This window comes from Drosophila pseudoobscura, chromosome X (assembly GCF_009870125.1).
Source record: "Drosophila pseudoobscura strain MV-25-SWS-2005 chromosome X, UCI_Dpse_MV25, whole genome shotgun sequence".
Lineage (NCBI taxonomy): Eukaryota > Metazoa > Arthropoda > Insecta > Diptera > Drosophilidae > Drosophila > Drosophila pseudoobscura.
In genome coordinates, this window is record NC_046683.1 from 17,489,287 (window position 1) to 17,508,261 (window position 18,975).

Here is an 18,975-nt window from a genome sequence, read left to right on the forward strand (position 1 = left end):
TGATTTTAAAATTTATAATTACACCTTTATGCAATTTATTTAGAAACTTTCACAATACATTTTAAAGGAATCACCTCCCCGCGACGGGTTTTGCTTGTTCAATTCATTCGCATATAAGTACTAAGAATGAATATGCTTAAAACAAAGTGCTTCCTTCTTGGTGATACAAAAATCCACACGAAACTTATATATCCCTATACTTTACCGTATATAGATGCCACATATTTTCGTCCTTGGTGTGGGAAAAATTTTGAAACCAACTTGATTTAGTGTGATATCACAGGAGTCTCGAGCTCTTATAGTCTCTGAAAACTAGGTGTCAAACAAGACGAACGGACAGACATGGCTCTATTGATGCTCGGGTATTGATGCTGAATATAATATATATGCTGAAGAATATATTTACTTTATGGAGTCGGAACGCTTCCATCTGGGCGTTACACACATCCACTTTCAAATCGAATAAGCCCCTATACTCTTTTGAGTATCGAGTATACAATTTCCTGTATTCCTGCGGGACTTAGTCCTCGCCGCCTCTGCGCAGATAGAAAGGAAGTCTGCGGCTTCGTTTGGGTCCCCTCGTGCTCACCATCATCCGTGAAAATGCTTTACCAAGATCGGCTGTCTTGCTCGATAGCTTAGTAGCTGAAGCTTGAGGAGAGCGTCATCCATCACGTCCCATAAGGTTGGCCCAAGGACAGGGCCCTGGGGAGCGCAGCATGTCACCTGGTACTACTCGGCGCTGTTGGTAGTGTATAGCAGCATACAGTTTCTGAAGTAGTACTCAATGATGGCTACCAGATGATCTCGGATTCCTAGCCGAGTTAGGGCCCTGAGGATATGGTCCCAAGGCGTTACCACGAGGCAGTACTGCTTTCGACCTCCAAGCCACCTGGTTCTCTCAATGGCTTTCGCAGCAATATCCCTTATAATACGTATCCGGTTCGTCGTTGATCTTTCTTTCCTAAAGCCGAACTGCATCCAAGCCAGGTCAAACCTGCGTCTATTACTGCTTCCTGCAAATGCATCGCTAAAGTGCTTTACCAACGTTGTCTATCAGACAGAAAAGTCTTTAAGATAAGGGTTTGTCGGGAGGCTTGTTATGTCTCTCCATCCGATGTGGCGATACGGTGCGATACATCTGAGTCGACAGTGGGGAATAGGCTTTGGACGATGTGTTTCATCCTAGAAGGGTCAGCTGCGGTGAAAGGCGTTGAGCTTGTATGGAATCGGGAGATTTTTATATATTAGGTTTTATTTGCTTCCATTTTATTTATACATATCTGTCTCTTTATTTTATATTCTCATACGAACATCAGCCGTTTTATCTCGTCAGATATCTCGCTCACATTGCACGACGAAGAGTGTGCAAGAGAGAGACGGAAAATGAGTAAGCGCTTGGCTGGCAAATTATTTGTTCCTTCTGGCTATAATAGTAATCAGATCTGATTTAGATTCTGCAATATGGTAGATATAGGCATGCCCGCGATTCCGCTTTTTCGGTTTTGGCGAGTCATTAAAATTGTGGATACCACAGATTTTCGTTCTTTGTGGAGGTGGAAAGAGCTGGGCCAAATTTTGAAATAGTACATTTCCAACAGTGTGATATTCCAGGAGTCTGGTCTTATAAAATTAAATTATTCAAAAAACTAACATATGCAGGTGATGTGAGTGGGTTTTGTACACCCAAAACGATGGTTGCAAATGCTTAGCCAGAGCCAAACTTTGCTTCCGCTCTCGTTTTGTGTGCCTCGTATCACATTACCCACACAACAAACACTTTGCCAGGGCAAATCAGAATTGTAAATAGCTTCACATAAATCGATTACCTGGACGGTTTCCCGTAAACCGAAAAAAAAATGGAAAATAAATAAAATATTTTTAATATGCGCATAAGCTGTTCTGGCTTGCTTGATACTCTTTACAGCGATGGGGTATATTCAATCGCAGGGCGACAAACTGGGTTCTAAATCTGGTTGGGTAGATCAGCAACAAATCCCCAAAATAAATCCCCGCATCTACAGCCGGAAATCACAAAAAAGTATAGGTTGAAAAGATCAATACATTGTTTTGCTCGTATCATTTTGATGTATTAAATTGTTTATGATTACCAAAAAACTGTTTTAACTTTTAATCCATTGCTAACAAACAATGGCCTCAGCGCGGCATCCCGGACATCCCCCACACTGTTCTTCTCAGCTGGCAGGGTGTGCAGTATTCGCTGTTCGCTGGCAGGAATTTTCATTCATGTTCCTTGTTGATACACTCTTTGACTTTCCCAGATTCTGCTTTTTTACGTTACGAGCATTTCACGTATTTCCTTATTCCGTCGGAGCGAGTGGGGGGATGCCGGTGCCTTCAAGGTGACTTACCATTGATTTCGACTGTTGGAACTTTTACTGAGAAAGGGATGGAACGGTGTTCTTTGAGCTTTGAAACGCTGCGAGGATTTAATTTTATTACCCTTGGCGGGGTCGCCCATGGAATTAACATGCTGATATGATTAAGTGGTTCGTTGGTTGGAAAAAGTGCAGCACAAGGGCAGCTTAAAGCGGCTTCTGGGGATGGTAGTGGGTACAGGGCGTAATAATGGCAAAGAAATTGCCCCGAGTTTCTTTGCAGTCCATGTCGGGTGAATCGAAATTGCTTGGCTTTTGGTCACTGATGCTGCATGTGGGGCATAGTGGCTCTTTTTGGCTCAACCTATTCATCCCTCCCTGCTTGCTGGAGTTATTAACTTTCGTTTTGATACAGTTTAATGTTATCCGTGCCAACAGTGCTCGGTTTCCCCACTAGCTCCAAATAAAACTTTTCCTGGAAGCTGCATTGCCTTTTACCCAAAAGTTCACCCCTCACTGACACAATTGATTGAAATTAGATGAGCTTTTCATAATACAAGCCACAGCTCTCCCTCTTTTCCTCTCTCGACGTCTCCCACCGCTTTGTGTGCGTGAGCCTCTTACATTAAGTGGGCTAATGGCAAAGAGCCCTCCCTCTCCCCCTTGATTCAGGGTCCTTCTGTCGCTGCCGCAACTACTACGCAACATTGTGCGATTACCAGGTAAAAGTTCGCACAGGTCCCGGATCCGGCGAACGCTATTATCCGTCAAGTTTCCCCTGACTGTGGCAAATTGGTTATTAAAAGAGTCAACCAGTCCGCGCATGAGCAAGGCAGTCTGAAATAAATTGCGAGGCAAGGAATTCGCTCTGATTTAATAACAAACGTTATTTAATAGATATCGCAATGAAATTTGGAACCTTAGACGATAAAATTACATTTTAAAGCAAAAATTGTATAGAGGTTAAGCTAGGTTACAAATACATACATTTGTAATTATAAGCTTAGTTATTTAGCAAAATAATATACTCGGAATCTGAACTAGCTGAGCATGAGCTCTTCCTTCATTGCTTTATTTGCAAGTGACAAAACTTTATTTCATTTTCTTTTTAATTGCAAACTCTTTAGAAGCTCATCCAACTATAAATAAAGCTTTCTCCTGCCTCTTTTATAACCGTTCCGTATTAAACTGTTCGATCTTTTCAATGCCCTAAGGGATCTGATCAATTTTTCCACTAACTTGCTGAGTAAAGTTTCTTATCTGTTTTTGTCTTCCGCTATATTGATATTGAGGACAATCATAACTATTGAACACATGGTAGTAGCACTACTTAAACCTATGTAAACTATCCCATGTAATCGAACGTTTAAAAGATGTATAAACCTATAAATGGAAAGTTCATAATTTAATTAGATTCAACTTTTGTAGTTTACTTCTTGTCGAACTTTTGCCACCTCAACAAAAACTCGCCAATAGTGTTTCATTTCAGATATAACAATATTTTTACATATCGTGTGTATGGGAAGTGTACCGCTGGTTTTGGACACCGCCCCGTAAACTTGAACAGCAAGCAGACGATTCTGATCTGATTATGGTAAGTCGTGTTTGATGACAGTACGTATATTTCGTGCTGATAACGAAACAAATATATGCATTTGTGTAATAGCTGTGAGTATAATATAGAACATTTGCAATACATAAATAAACAAAAAGCGATTTTTATTGCTTTCGAAGAATATATGGGTGTGAATTTTGTCTAAAAAGGTGAGTATTTCATTTCGTTTGCAGTATATAATTTGTTTATCTCTTGGAAAAATGGGTGTCACTTCCGTTTGCGTGTGTTTGGTTGAGAAACTGTGTAATATCGTTGTCTATGTTAACGTAACGTATTTTAAAACTGTTTTTATTTATTTAACGTCTAGTCAACACCGAGAAAAATTTTTGTATTAAATCGAATCAATCAATAAATTAATTTGATCAAAAAATTGATTTAAATTCACTGGCCCGCCCCAAAACGGCTCGTACGATTTTGTTTAAATTTTGATATGTTTACTTTGGAGACCATAGTAGTTGATAGAGATGAACAAAATTCTAGTACTTTTGCGGACACCTGAGATATAGCCTGGGTATTTAAATAGCAAAACACTCTTTTTTGGAAAAATGTTACTGCTTTTCACAAAATCTTATTATTATTTTCATCTGGTTGTTACTCCAGTGGAAGTTTTTCCACATAACAACATAATTGAATTTTCGGTACACACACAAACCCGTTTGGTATTTAATTATACCCGATACTCAAAATGAGTATTAGGGTATATTAGATTTGTGGTAAAAATGGATGTGTGTAACGTCCAGAAGGAATCGTTTCCGACCCCATAAAGTATATATAGTCTTGATCAGCATTAATAGCCGAGTCGATTGAGCCCTGTCTGTCTGTCCGTCCGTCCGTCTGTCCGTCCCCTTCAGCGCCTAGTGCTCAAAGACTATAAGAGCTAGAGCAACGATGTTTTGGATCCAGACTTGTGTGATATGTCACTGTTACAAGAATATTTCAAAACTTCACCCCGCCCTTACAAAGGACGCAAATCTGTGGCATCCACAATTTTAAAGTCGCGGCCGTAGCGGCAACTCACAACGTTCCCCCCCGTTCTTCGGTTCTATATTACGAAATTTTAGCTTTAAAAGCTCAGGAAAAGTGGAAATTAACTATTTTCTTCTTGTTTTATATTTGATTCATATAAACACGTTTAGTAGGTGTCGTTTCTTTTAAAAGTCATTGGATAACCGCTAAGCTACAGGCATTTGACCAACCCTCGCAAAACCACATGCTGTAACATACCGTTTGGTACGTTGGAAATAAAAAATTTCTCAGTCGTAGTTTGAGGAAATAAAAGTAGTTTTTAGATATACGGATCCATCTGCTGGATGGATCAAGCATGTATAGATGCAGAAACTAATTGGCAGTAAGAAATGGTTATTTCAACATTTAATTTTTGCCTGTATGTTACAAAACTTATTATGCTTTTGAATATTTTTTCAACTATGTGTGACATACTAAAGTTAAATGGAAAAACGCAAGCTTACCTCTGAAAATAAACTTACCTAAGACGAATAATATTTTGTTTAAATTATAAAACCATAAGCATACAAAAAATCGTAAATCATTAAACATTTTTGAGGCCCTCGGTCTATCAGAAAAGTCGGTTTGATCCCAGAGGTTTTTTTAGCTGTCGAGCTGTTGCATAGTGCTATCTGTGCAGAGAAGTGTCATTAGAAGCCCTTCTCCGCATAGCCTCTGAACTAATTGAGTAATTTGCTCAACTTGATTGCTTTCGAGTGGAGTTGTCAAACAAATCCTGGCACGTGCATCACCTACAGCCGTACTCGTGCATGCAGCCACGAGGTCTGCGCCGCCACGGTCCCGTCTCTTTTATTATTTCGCACTAATTAACGCTTTGCGACAAAAGGTGGCGCTCTATGTTTTCAACGGTGCAAATGCTGCAAGTGCTGATGCTCGTATTGCAACTGAACCTGCAACTGGCACTGCCTCTGCTACTGCTACTGCTACGCTACGCTACGGGTATTGCCGCCACTCCAGGGGCACTTGTGTGGGACGGGCTTCGTCCTAATTGCTGTTTATGAGCGGGCTGGCCCAGTAATTAAACAATTTCTTTCGGGGCGGCGTTGGTAGTGTTGGTTTGCCAACTCCACTCATCTACCATGAGTAGAACACACGTGCACGTATTAAAAAAAAAAAAAAACAAAACATAGTGCTTATTGATAATATATCAGAAGTTAAAAAATAAATTAGAAAATTTTCTGAGTATACATATGTTGCATCTACGAAGAGCTATGGATGCTGAAACTACATCGGCTCCGCTGTGTCCCGCTCAATGTAGTAGGGCGCAGCCCCGATCTGCTTGCACTTGTACTTCAGCTTACAGCACTCGGGGAAGGGTTTGCCATGGTAGATCCGCTCGCCTCGATTGCAGTTCTCAATGCGTAGTTTGCCGCAGCTGAAACAAGGAACAATTTTTAGTTTGATGTTTTTCGAATCTGTACACATTAAAATGTACAAATATATGATATATTCAAACCACTTCTTATGTGTGCATGTAGTGCGTAAATGAGTTGATAAACTATAAACTCGCTTTCGAAAGTAAAGTAGGAAAAAGCCAGTAAGGAAGCTAATCTCAGTACAGGAGTGCTTCAAATACTTCCAAGTAATTTTCACCCACGCTTCGGTACTATTGTAGCTACAGTGATCAGTCCCTATCGATAGTGATGAATTATAGTCATTAAAGATGTTCATATGAGAATTTCCGGGGATACAAATTTCCTTATAGTTCTTTCCCAATATTATTTTTTAAATTTTTTATAATTTAACTAATTTAAGCAGTACCATTTCATTGAACTTGATGTGAAAGTTTGTTTTGTTTCTATGTTTCCTTTATCTCGTATTAGAAATATGTATACTAAAAGTCGTAGACATTAAGCTATCAAAAAATGGCACAATCTCGGCTGTAGATATATGTATATATTTTTTCAACTTTTAAATACCCAAGAAATTTGTATCCCTTGGGATGGGGACAGTATTAAAGCAAACCCATTTTTGAATGGCATCAATGCCAGGCATTCTTAAATTTAGACCACCCGCTTGGCTTAACTAATGTGTCGGAGGACTCGATATGTTTGTACGACTTGTAGTACTTGATAGTACTTACATGTACATACATATGTATGTATGTACATGTAGTTATGTCATCCATCTCTTCTTGGTTGACCTACAATTTAAAGTCATGTTTTCGCTTTTTAACGAACTTGAGACTCGGCGAGAAGTCGAAAGTGGTTGGGATCGAGTCACGTCAGAGAGTCAGCGTGTGTGTGTGTGTTTGGGTGCATATGTATGGCTTATCAGTGGCGTGCTGTGCTCATGGCCAAGCAGAGTACTCTACACTCACCCCTCGATAAGTATGGAGCCGTCCTCGTTGCATGTCAGGCGCTGGCAGGGCGAGATACCGTTGTTGACACCCGACTCCAAAACATCGCCCCGATAAGTGCATCTGCCGGGATTTGCTGCAATAACAAACACGGATAAATAGGTAGCGACTCTCCGAATAGCGACTCCGACTTAGTGCGCATCCGCTTACATGGGTCCGGCGGTATCAGGCCTGAATAGGCGTTCACCTGCGCCATCAGCAGGGCACCGCCGATAGCCAGCCAGGCCAGAAAGTGTGTGTAGCGATCTTGGAACATTGGTGCTACCGCGCTCGTGTTCAAAACTGCACTGAATCCGACTCGATTAAGACTCCCATGCGATTAGATCCGATCCGCTGTTGTCAGCGCTACGCTCTATACCCACACATAGAGATCGCTGAATCGTCGCGCTGTCTCGTTTCCTCCCGTCTTGCCGCTGGGAGAGCCGTCAATTAGGGTTTGTGTTCATTTTTTTGTTGTTTATTATTGTGTATTACTCTTTAATTGAAGAATAGAGCGTCGAAGCCTAGCGTTGGCGGCTCGTCTCATGTGCGTGGCCGGGTCAGGCGGCTTATCGGCCATAGCCGACTCAAAGGGTGCGGTTGCTGTGGCTGTCCATTTACATCATTTTACTGTCTTAAATTATTTTAGAGCACACCAGAATGACGATAGAGAGGGAGGTCTTTCATACACACATATACTAAATTATATTGGCTGTTTTTCTAGTATTAATCGGTACTTCATATATCTGATCTGAGCACTGCTAGGCAAACAAGGCACAGCGAAAAAATTTCACAACAAAAATTTCTTATCGGTTTCGTACGAGTATCATTTCATCATTTTCTCGCCAAGACTTTTTTCGGAACTGAGTACTAACCGAATACCATAAACATTCATTAATATATTACATAGTAGCACTAGCCATACAGTATATATGTAGATGTGCCAGTTTATACAGCAAACATGTCGTACATCGAACACAGAAAACTGGATCGCCAGGGTCTTCAGCTCTGGCATTCGGCTACCGCCGCGTCATCAAGAGCCACCCAGGAAAGCAATGCTTTGCATGTGTTTTACCAGGGAAGGAAGCCCTAGGTATCATCTAAATTGTATGTTCTCGCCGAGTTGTTCTCTCCCAATGGAATCCGGAGAAGTGTACATGTGCCAAGATCTTACAAGTTTTGGACGAGATCGACTGTCCTGATTCTCACAGCGGAGAGTAAATGGTGAGAGGCTACAAAATCCACCCCACAGGCTTCCACCAAACGCCTTACCCGCTGCGATTGATCACCTTCCAAGAGTGGGTGGACTTTCTACTGCACGTCCACAGACTGATGTTCGCCAACTTCTCAGCACTTGAAGAAGAGGCATTCGGAAAGGTCATGTCCTGCGTTCAGTCGGTCAATGGGGAGCCACATAAGACGCTGGACGAGAACCGATAGCTGCGCAAGGACCGCTGCGCTATCATAAAGTTCCTACAGAAAGCCTATCGCCGAAACAATTCGGACACGGACACTCGCCTTTTACTGGAGACCCCGACTGTCCACCAGTTGCTGGGCGTCACCCTATTCCGGCAGGCCCCAAGGACTGGATTTCATGTCTATTGTGCATTAAGTATCTTCAGAATTTTGACCTCCTGCTCATCTTTCACAGAGAGTTTATCCAGAAAGCAAGAAGCCACCAGAACCCCGGCCCTCTCCATTTCTTCCTTCAGTATCTTGGAAAGCGGCACAGGCTGTGGCTCATTAGCAAGGAAATCCGTGACCTTCTGCAGCTGATTAAAAGCCAAATGGGAGCAAGTTATTAATTGACTTCATTTTGTGCTCTATTTATTTATATTCTTATAATATTGTATAATACTCTTTATACAATGCTATACACTCAAATATGCTGGATACACAACAGAAAACAGAAACCCAGAACTCTTAAAACGAAAAAAGCATACAATCACATATTTTTGTGGAAACATATTGTGTGTGTTATACTAGCCCATGAAAAGCGTTGATTTGCTGGCTGACATGATGACGCGGCGATGGCTGGACGTCAGAGCCCTGTAGAAAGTTAATTGAAAACCAATGATTCCAGGTCCCAATATGATTTACGAATTGTTTATTCCTTCTGAGAGCGCATTTCATGATATATATTTCCCGGATAGGCGGCCAGTGGCTTCAACCTTCACTTTTCCGTGTCCTGCAACGCTCTGGGGATTTCCCCACTTCAAATCAGTTTCGGGTGCCCTCTTTTTGAACCGGGGGCCCGGACGGTCTTACGTACTTTGCAGGGGCATACATTACCGACATCGTCTTCCCTCCTGCACCATGCTTTACCCCATCGGCTTTGATCGGTTAAGTTTTCCTTGCTTCCCCATTCCATTAACCTTTTCCATTGACAATCTTTTCTTGGTTATTATTCTTCTATTTTTGTATTCCTTCCAGCTCTATAGGCCGAAACCCTCTCTGGCCACAAACTGCTATGCCGCGATCCGCTCTTCTTACCCCGCTAGGTAAAGTAATTAAGTTATTAAGTTATTATTAAATTACTTTATTTAACTCTTCCCTTTATTTTACATACCGATACCGATACATACAATACCCACTATCGTTTGCCAGGAGCATCACTCTTCTGGTCTTCTTGTTCATATGAGCGAGTGTGCGCTCAATGACGGCTGTCTACTACAGGGACCTGACCGGCGAACTCCCCGCCGGCTCCTGTGTACGGGGCCACGATGCCGTGCGCCCCTCGGGACATGATTCCTGTCGCGCGATGCTGTGGCCTTTGCCCTGGGCGACCTTTTTGTCCGGCCACTGCAATGGCCCTCTTCCTTGCGTCCCACCCGGTTTTCTCCGCCTTTCCAGTCCGCTCGCCGTCGATACCTCCTCTGCGGGTGATTCCACCGTAGCCCCTCGTCCCTCGGGAGGTCCAGAGAATATGCTCCTGGCTATATTGTGGCAGTACTGGCTGTCCTGCTGCGGGCTACAGCCATTCCGCTGCTGTGTCACTGAGTTGACAATGTCCGATGCAACAGGAATTGTTGGTTCACGCCCAAGGGAAATAATTTCATCAAACCCCCCACTCATACGCCGCTGAATCAAACGATGAGCATCAGCTTCGAAACGCGTAAGTGAGTCAGTATATAATTATGGGTATATTTAAAACATACTCGTATGTGCCTTCATAGAGTACTTATGTACCCCAAAAACCAAGTAGCATGCGATTTCCCCCCGTTAGACGGAGTCCTTTCTAAGCCAGACAGAACCGTATCTCAGAAAGACAGTCCCCTTGCAAGATCGGAACCTAACAAACCATCGTCATCCTTCGACCTGGCCGTCCTTGCAAAGAATGGGGGGAAAAAAATGATTGGCTGGGATGGTTTGAGTTCTTACCAAAGGATCAAGGATATTTTTCCAATTACAGGAACTTATGGAACGGCCATATCGGCCCACAAATAGCGGGCAAAACAGGATATACATACATACGACTGCTCAAAATATCCTTTATCCTTGGTCCTTGAAAAGGACTTGATTTGATCAAGAATGTTATTCTGATCAAGGACCACATTCAATTTGGTAACACACAAAACCGAGAATTTTTGATTTTCATATCTGGAGATCTGGGACACCAGGCGGACAGAAATTATCAGAAGGTCGGTCGCTTGTTATGCCCGATACTCAAAAAGAGTATAGGGGTATATTCGATTAGTAGTGGAACTGGATGTGGGTAACACCCAGAAGAAAGCATTTCAGACCCCTTAAAGTATATATATACTTCAACAGCATCAATAGCCGAATTGACTGAGCCAAGTCTGTCTTTCCGTCTGTCTATATGCCCGTCCCTATGAGCGCCTACTGCTCTTATTGCCAGATTGCCGAATCTGGATCAGATCGGATCAATTTTCATTATTTTCGTTCGATGTTAGCGTACTGCCATTCTGCCTAATTATCGGGTATAAATGAAGAGCATTTTTTCTAAATGTTTTTTTCCACCGAATTTTTCAGCACCAAAAGTATGCAACACTTTTTTTGAATTCGCTAAATATGCTTAAGTTATGTAAGACTAAAAAATTAAGCAAAAAAAACCAAACTAAAAAAAAAATGAGCGCAGAAAAAAAATGATTAAAATTTCCTAGTTGAATAGTAATTGGGTAGCCCTGTATTCACCAAAAAAATTACAAAATTCCAATGTACAGTACAAAAAACAGAAGTGGTTTTTGACGTTGGGGTACACGATTTTAAAATTCTGCAAACTGGATTGGTATACAATTTTTTATGCTAATATATGAAGTATTAAATATTAAAAAATTCCTGTTTTTTTTGCGTTAGGTCCGCGAAGGAATCTGAAGTACTTTAATGGCGTTGCGTTACCTAAAATAAATCCATGTTAATAAAAGTTTAAAAACCGAGATTGTGATAATTTTCTGGGATTTTTTTTTTATATAGTGTAAAAAAATGTGAACTCTTGCTTATTTTAAAAGTAAAGTAGTACAAAAACCAGTAACTTTCAAAACATTTCGAAAATAATGTCGTGGTAAAACTATATGGAAATCAGTTTTTATTGACTTTTAATGACCTTTCGGCGGAAATTCCCATATGTATGTAAATATTTATACATACATATTTATGTTCCCCTACGGCGCTTTGCCACGCAACTTACCTCCAAAAAATGCACATCTTTTTTGTTCATTTTTCCACCATGTACCATATTCTGTCGTACAATATATGCTCTATGTACAATATCCGATGGCCAGAGAAATCCCATGAATTCTATGATACATTTTTCAGAAATCTGAGAAATTGACTCACTCAATTATTGCTACTGGACCGATACATATTTTTATCAAACTATAGCAAAAGTATTTAACAGTTATTAAAACTGCCGAGGACGAAAATTCATCAAACTCTTTAATTAGTGTATAAAAAAGAACAACAACTCTTTTGTCCAATTGACTTTCCCGATTATACAGAATTCCCTGGGTCGTCATTGCGTCCACATTGAAGGATATTTATTGCAGACCTGCAGATAAAGCTGATATTGGGACTCTATTTCCACAAATCAATTTGTGCAAAGAAAAAAACCAGACTTAATGAAATGAATTCCTTCGCTTAATCTGATACGAAAAGCAAGAAAATTTTGTGGCAACTTGAGCAATTCCATTGAATAAAGTCGAAAGTCTTCTAGCTCCTCGCATCCCGCAATGCATCCCCTAACGGCTGTTAAATTTTTAATTAAGTTAAAGTGTTGTCAAACACTCCATTCAGCCAGTTCGCTGCACTACCCCATGCCATTCTGCTCCCACTTCGGTGGCACTCGGCAGTCGGAACCAGAAGCCAGCTGACAGGAAAACATATCAGATATGCTACATACTGTACAATGTAGATATGTACTCATATACTTACATATGTGTGCACTATGTACAGAGTCTTAAGGAAACATATACGACATTTTGGCTTTGTGCTAGTTATGCATGCCTTCATTGTTTCTTTCAGCTATTCTTTTCATTGCATTTTCTTACAGCTCCCCATGACATGTGCCACCCACCACATGGCCATAACCACACTTTAAGAACATCACCACACGTCACCCACATCCAGCCACAGCTCCTATACAGCCCAGTGATAGCAGGATGAATTGTACGAGTATGTTACCAGTGGTCACGGTCACTTCGAAAAAACCCTCGGTAATGAAAATGAATTTTAGAGCGTACATATTTGAGTAGCTTTCAACAAAAGTTTATCGACATAAGCAATGCTCTTTTACCTATTTACCTATTACCTATTTCTTATCTGCATTTTGTGATACATAAAATGTAAATGTATTTCAACTGGAGCTCACTAAAACTATAACTTAGAACAACTACGGTTCCTAGTCATATGGGTCATATGTCTTTAAAACTCTTCCGCTAGAAGAACCGCTGTGAACCGAAAAATTGCAGAACATATTCATCTTCGGGATCCGATTTGTGTACATCCCTATATTTTTACGGTATTTAGGTCTACGGAGGTACATATGTATTTTGGAAAGTCCAATGACATTAATATTTCTGCAGTGTACAGAATTTTCTTGAGCATCACCCACGGCCAGGTATCTGGGCATTGCCGTTCCTGCTACAAGGACATTGCGGATGGGCGTGGGTTGAGTTATTTTTTTGGTAACCACCATACGGGATCGTCCGCAGAGCCTACCAATACACACAGATACCAGAGACCACAAACCATTTGAACGGTGCTCAAATCCCCTTTCCCCAACATACAGCACAGCACTTCCACACAGCCCGCGGCAAAGAGCACCACCAAAGAGCAGCCGACTCAACATCTTCAACCATCAATAGGGATTGTTTTTCGAATTAGACCTTTCTTAAATTAAAAAATATGTATTTCTCCTATATTGTGCCAATTATTTGAGATTAGAGAGTTTTTTTTTTCCATTTTCTACCTGAGTAAATTTTAAATAATTCCATTATTGTTCCAGCTTGTCGGAAAAGAAAAAAATGGCTCAACTAATGAACATGAAATGTACTGTAAAGGCAAGATGCGGCATTTGAAGATTTGTCCACCGTTTATCCATTGATACCTATACCAATTAATATAGCTCACAAGGAATACATTTATTTTGCCTTTTCCCGAGTTTTCCAAGTAAAAATTTTGGAAAAATATTCCGTTAAAAATTCGGAATTTTGAATTTGAAAGCTTGATATTTTCTAGATGATAAAATTAACCTAAAAAGTGTTCAGGTAGCATTTTATGCATGCATCAGCATCAGGGAAAAATGGAGATAGAGCAAACATTCTAAGATTATGATCAAAAAGGTCATTATGTGGAAAGGTGATAAACGGAGTGCAAGAATTAATATTACAACATAAGTATTGGCGGGGGTTTTCTCTATGTTTTTCCCAAGTGAGAGCAGAACTCAAAGGGATCGTGGGGGAATACCCCTCACATCTCACACCAGGATCTGAAAAATGTGTTTCATATGAAACGAATCCTTCACCTCATTTCTTTTTCATGCAACCACAATGTGCCACAGTGAAATGTGGGCGGGTGATGTGTGATGTACCCAATTGTTACCCATCTCTTTCACTTCCTTTTTCCGATCTTCCTATATTGATTCATATTCTGTTGTGTTTCACTGGTGTGATCCTTTGGTAGCTCGAAAGCTACGCTCAAATCAAAGACCATTTAAGGAGAAATGTTTATATAGATCAACTGACGCAGTATAAATCCACCAGGCCCCTGATCTGCAAGCACAGGAACATAATGATCCGCCGTCATACATTACATGCATTTACATACATATGTATTTATAGGTATTATACCTTATTAGACCTTACTTTGAAAAAAGTACTCTATGTAACAGGAATTCTGATTTTGTACTTGGGGCTTGAACATTTTGGTTTTTATCTGTTAGCTAAATTACAATAAAGTGCTTAGAGAATTGAACAGAACTTAGAAGCGTCCTCTACACCGTTTCTTGTTGTTGTTGAACAAAAGTTATAACTTGGTTTTTCCATGGTGTGAAGGAAGAAAACAATATTCACGGTGCCGTATGTTTCTTTTGAGCGCTCGAAGCGATGGGAACTTGGAAAGATATGAAATGGAATACTCGAACAAATTTAGTTGCGGGTCTACCCTTCCTGCTCCACCTTCAGATGAAATTCTGCCACTAAATGCGATTCAGAACTTGCTCATCTGCTGGACCTGCATAAAAACCACAGCTGCATTCACAGGAAAAACGAACCACTCAGTGCCCGGGTTCGTAGCCCCTTTGGAGCATGTTGTTAGCACCAGCACCAGCATCAGCATCAGCAACAGCATCAGCCACACACAGCATCACAGCGGCGCAGCTAATTCGCATTTGATTATTTAAATTAGCAAAATGAGTGACAGACCGGGATGGAGCGAACCAAATACACGCGCCCAAATTGGACAGTTTGTGCGGCTGGTGTCCGAAAAGATCCAAAAATAAACAGCATCGAAGCACCGAGGCGGGCTGGACCACTGTGCTGTCCAGTAGTGTCCAGTACTGCGCTGGGAGCCCGTTGAACTGAGTGACGAACACTGCGACGCGGCGCTGCACAAACGGAGGAGCACATAGACCAGCAGAGCTCTGGGCAAAGCAAATTCACTTTTTCAAAAAATGTATTTAGTGCAGGGGCGACATTCGCAGCGGCAACGAAAGCGACAGCGACAGCCATAACCACTCACACACACTATATGAGAGCTCTGCGGACGGACAGAGAGCACGGCGAAAGGCAGCGACAACTGAGAGGAAGAGAAACTTGCACGAAGCGGGGGAGTGACCAGAAGAATAGGAAGTTTATCCAGGAACGGGCTCGTGCTGCTTCGAACCAGACCAAGCCAGACCAAGCCAGACCAAACCAGACGAAACCAGACCAAGCCAGACCACGCCAATTGAGGCCAAATCCTTGAAAAAGAAAATGGCCAAATTTGTGACTTATATCTTCATCGCCAGCTCCGTAGTACTGTGGTATCTGCTGCTATTCGACGGCAGCAGAGGCGTGGAGGCCACCAACGGACATGGCAGCCAGCTGGAGGGGCGTGACTTCCACCACCACGGCGGGAGCCATCACATACGCCGTAAGTAGCTGTCATTGTGACTGAAAGCCGTCCTCGGTCCTGTCTCAAGGGTTCCTTCCGCCAGGTAACATCAATCACTGCTGGCGTCGCTATGATGGCTACAATCTGCAGAACACCATTGTCAATAAGAAGGAGCAGCTGAAAAAGCCCTATGGCATATTGTGCAACTTCAAGTGCACTTGGTTCTTCACAACAAGGTGAGCCGTTGGGGCATGTGTCCATCAGCGACCTCTCTCATTCCGTTGCTTCCTTCTTACAGCTTCCCCACTTGCGAGTTCATCTACGATTATAAATTATCCTGCGTGCTGTTCACCTCACTGCCCGACTGTACCAACGTCAAGTGTACTCTCTTAAACTATTTTAGCTAGAGCCATCAGCTCCACTTCATAGCAGGCCATATGGCCATATGTATACTGTTAACTATTGTATTTATTTCAGCAGCAGTCTTAAGCTTTTTTTTTATAGCAATAAGTCTGATTACTACTAGATTTTATATGGAAATATAGGGAATTACTATTGAAACAAAGACAAACTGAAATGCGTACTTACGAACCTTTTAAACGCACCGTTAATGGTGGATCATCAATTTGAATTTGAATCAATTTGCACTCAAAGCTCGGTCTGAGTGCCTAGGTGAAACTGGCTGGAACCTCCTCAGCCTCCAACGTCATTTTCACTTCATTTGTTGACTTAGTTTAAGGCTGTCAGTGGATACAGTTTCGGCCCGTTTCGGCTCTTCTCCGGCCCATCCACATCCACATCGACATCGACATCGACCAGACCTTTGTGATGGTGAGCCACGCCCTGGGCGTATATGTACCTGCAAACTAGCCAAAAAGCAATTCACTTCTTGTAGTAAACAAATTCGAAACACTTTGTTACCGACGTCATTTTTTCATCTTATTTCTCCGTATCTTTTTTGTTGGCTCCCCCTGGTTAAAAACGATATTTCCGCTTAAGTTGATGGAGGTTTTGGGATGGGTAGCTAACCAAACTCGGTTAGACTAGGCGGGAGCTGTACCTGAGCTCGGGCAAACTTCTCGCCTCCGCTAACAGCCGCAAATAAATCGTTCGACATTTATAAGCAAGTCAAACTTATGCCAAAGCGTTTCCTGAATATTTGTGTACCCTCGGATGGGATGGGAGAGAGATGGATGCGTATCCAAAGAGTGGGGTAGGAGCGTTGGGTGGCGTTAGCAGAACCTGGCTAAAAATAAGATAAATTTCGTGGCTCCACTCAATGGAGCTGTTAACTTGCGCACCTGAACCAATACAGGGCCCGCACAGAAGGGCTATCGCTATCGCTATCCCTGTCGCTGTGGCCGTCGCATATGCGAGCTGTGGAGAGCGAGAGGGGGAACACACAGCGAAGGAGGTACGGTACAGTGGAAACAACTCACACGCCTCGAATTCGGCTTGGTCCAGATGGACCCGCACTTTAATGGAATCAAACGAAATGACATTGATCGCTGAAGGCCAACGGACCCCGCAGCAGAAGATCAAGTGATCTCAACTCGGCTCGAGTGTATTTCGGTTCTGTCCGTGTACTCGCATTCGTCACTGGGATTTGGGTCGTGGTCGTTGTGCGTTGTGCTCTGTGCGTTGATGGGGGAACGTAATGGGGATGGACTGGGGATCGGATCGGCCGGTTTGGAATTAGTGCGTAATTCACTCATCTACTCCCATGATCACATTTTAGCTGGCTTGGGTGCGTGGGCTGCGGCTGGCTTCTATTTCAATGTTGATTGGCAAATTACGGCAATTTCTGGGGACTGGGAATTAGATTATTTTGAAATAGTTATGAACAAATTAATTGAGCATTACGAAAAGTTTTGCAACCATCTGGTGGGCAATTTGAAGCTATCATTTCGAATGCTCACCTTGAAGGTTTTTGCGAAGACCGGCCAGAAAGCACACTTACTAGTGTACAAATCTACGAACTCTTTTCCAATCAATGTAAATATTTATTCATAGATACACATCTCTCCGCGATGACTCTCTCTATTTTTCTCGGACTTGTCATGAGAGGTCGAAGAAATATAGAGAGAAATCACGACCACCAGTTATGTTCTAGGGTTAAGGCTTGCACTTTCCCCTTTCCGCCTAATTACCTATCTGATTCGAACTTTAAAATATTTTATCTTTCTCCTTTTTTCCGCTAGATCTGTCTCGTTTTCGCTTCTCACGCCCACACCAGCCGTTACATCTCGCTCCCCTCCGCCAGGGGCGCACACTGCACGAGGAAGAGTGTGTGGAAGAGTGAGAGGGAGAGAAACAGAGAGTATGCGCGTGGCAATTTAATTTGTTTATGCTGGCTGTAATATTGATCCCATCTAGTTCAGATTCGGCAATCTGGTAGATACATATGGTTAATTTCTACGCTTCTTAATTTTCTCGGTTTTCTCGTATCTTACAAATTGTGGATGCCACAGATTTTCTTCCTTTCTATGGGTTTGTAACAGCGTAATATCACAAGAGTCTAGATTTAGGCGCTCATCGGGACGGGCGGAAGGACAAACATGACTACATATATGGATTCGGATATTGATGCTCATTCCTTCTTCCTTACACAAATCCACATCCACTATAACCAGTCGCGACGTTGAGTGTATGCAAACCCGTAATCAGTATCATATATCCGGACTTAAAGTGAAAAATTAAAAAGTGAACTAATACGCCGAATTTAGTAAAACATTTGAGGCAATCTTTCGATGTAGCTTGTCCCAGAATAATGTGCATTACTGTGTCCTTAAAATGTATATGACTTTACCCAACATTTTGTCAATTAATAAATAGAATGAATTGTAAGGAATTGAATTAGTAAAGTTTCAACAAATTTACAAAATAGTTTCGGGACAGAGTTTTATGGATATGTGTTTTTATTGACCTCTAAAAATGGGCATTTTTAATGTCGGTCGGAAATGGCTATATTTTTTGATTATTCTACAGTTCTTGCAGGTTTTCTTGTGCAATTTTGTATAGCCCATTGATGAAACAAAAAATGAACAAAGATCGTGCGATCTTTTATGCCGCAGCAAAAAAGTGTCTTTCTCAGCATTGAATTCGTG

General features: G+C 41.7%; 2 protein-coding genes across 2 annotated transcripts; one reads left to right on the forward strand and one right to left on the reverse strand.

Moving 5' to 3' along the window:
* Nucleotides 1-6,090: 6,090 nt before the first annotated feature.
* LOC4814805 (uncharacterized) lies at nt 6,091-7,651 on the reverse strand. Its single transcript, XM_001354523.4, has 3 exons — nt 7,490-7,651; nt 7,301-7,415; nt 6,091-6,355 (listed from the first exon to the last, which is right to left on the reverse strand). Exons 1-3 carry the CDS (start codon nt 7,593-7,595, stop codon nt 6,205-6,207), a joined length of 372 nt encoding a protein of 123 aa, XP_001354559.2. The 5' UTR covers nt 7,596-7,651; the 3' UTR covers nt 6,091-6,204.
* Nucleotides 7,652-15,265: 7,614 nt separating this feature from the next.
* On the forward strand, nt 15,266-16,433 carry LOC4815286 (uncharacterized). The gene is made up of 3 exons (XM_001354522.4): nt 15,266-15,907; nt 15,972-16,104; nt 16,167-16,433. Exons 1-3 carry the CDS (start codon nt 15,748-15,750, stop codon nt 16,273-16,275), a joined length of 402 nt encoding a protein of 133 aa, XP_001354558.4. The 5' UTR covers nt 15,266-15,747; the 3' UTR covers nt 16,276-16,433.
* Nucleotides 16,434-18,975: the final 2,542 nt, after the last annotated feature.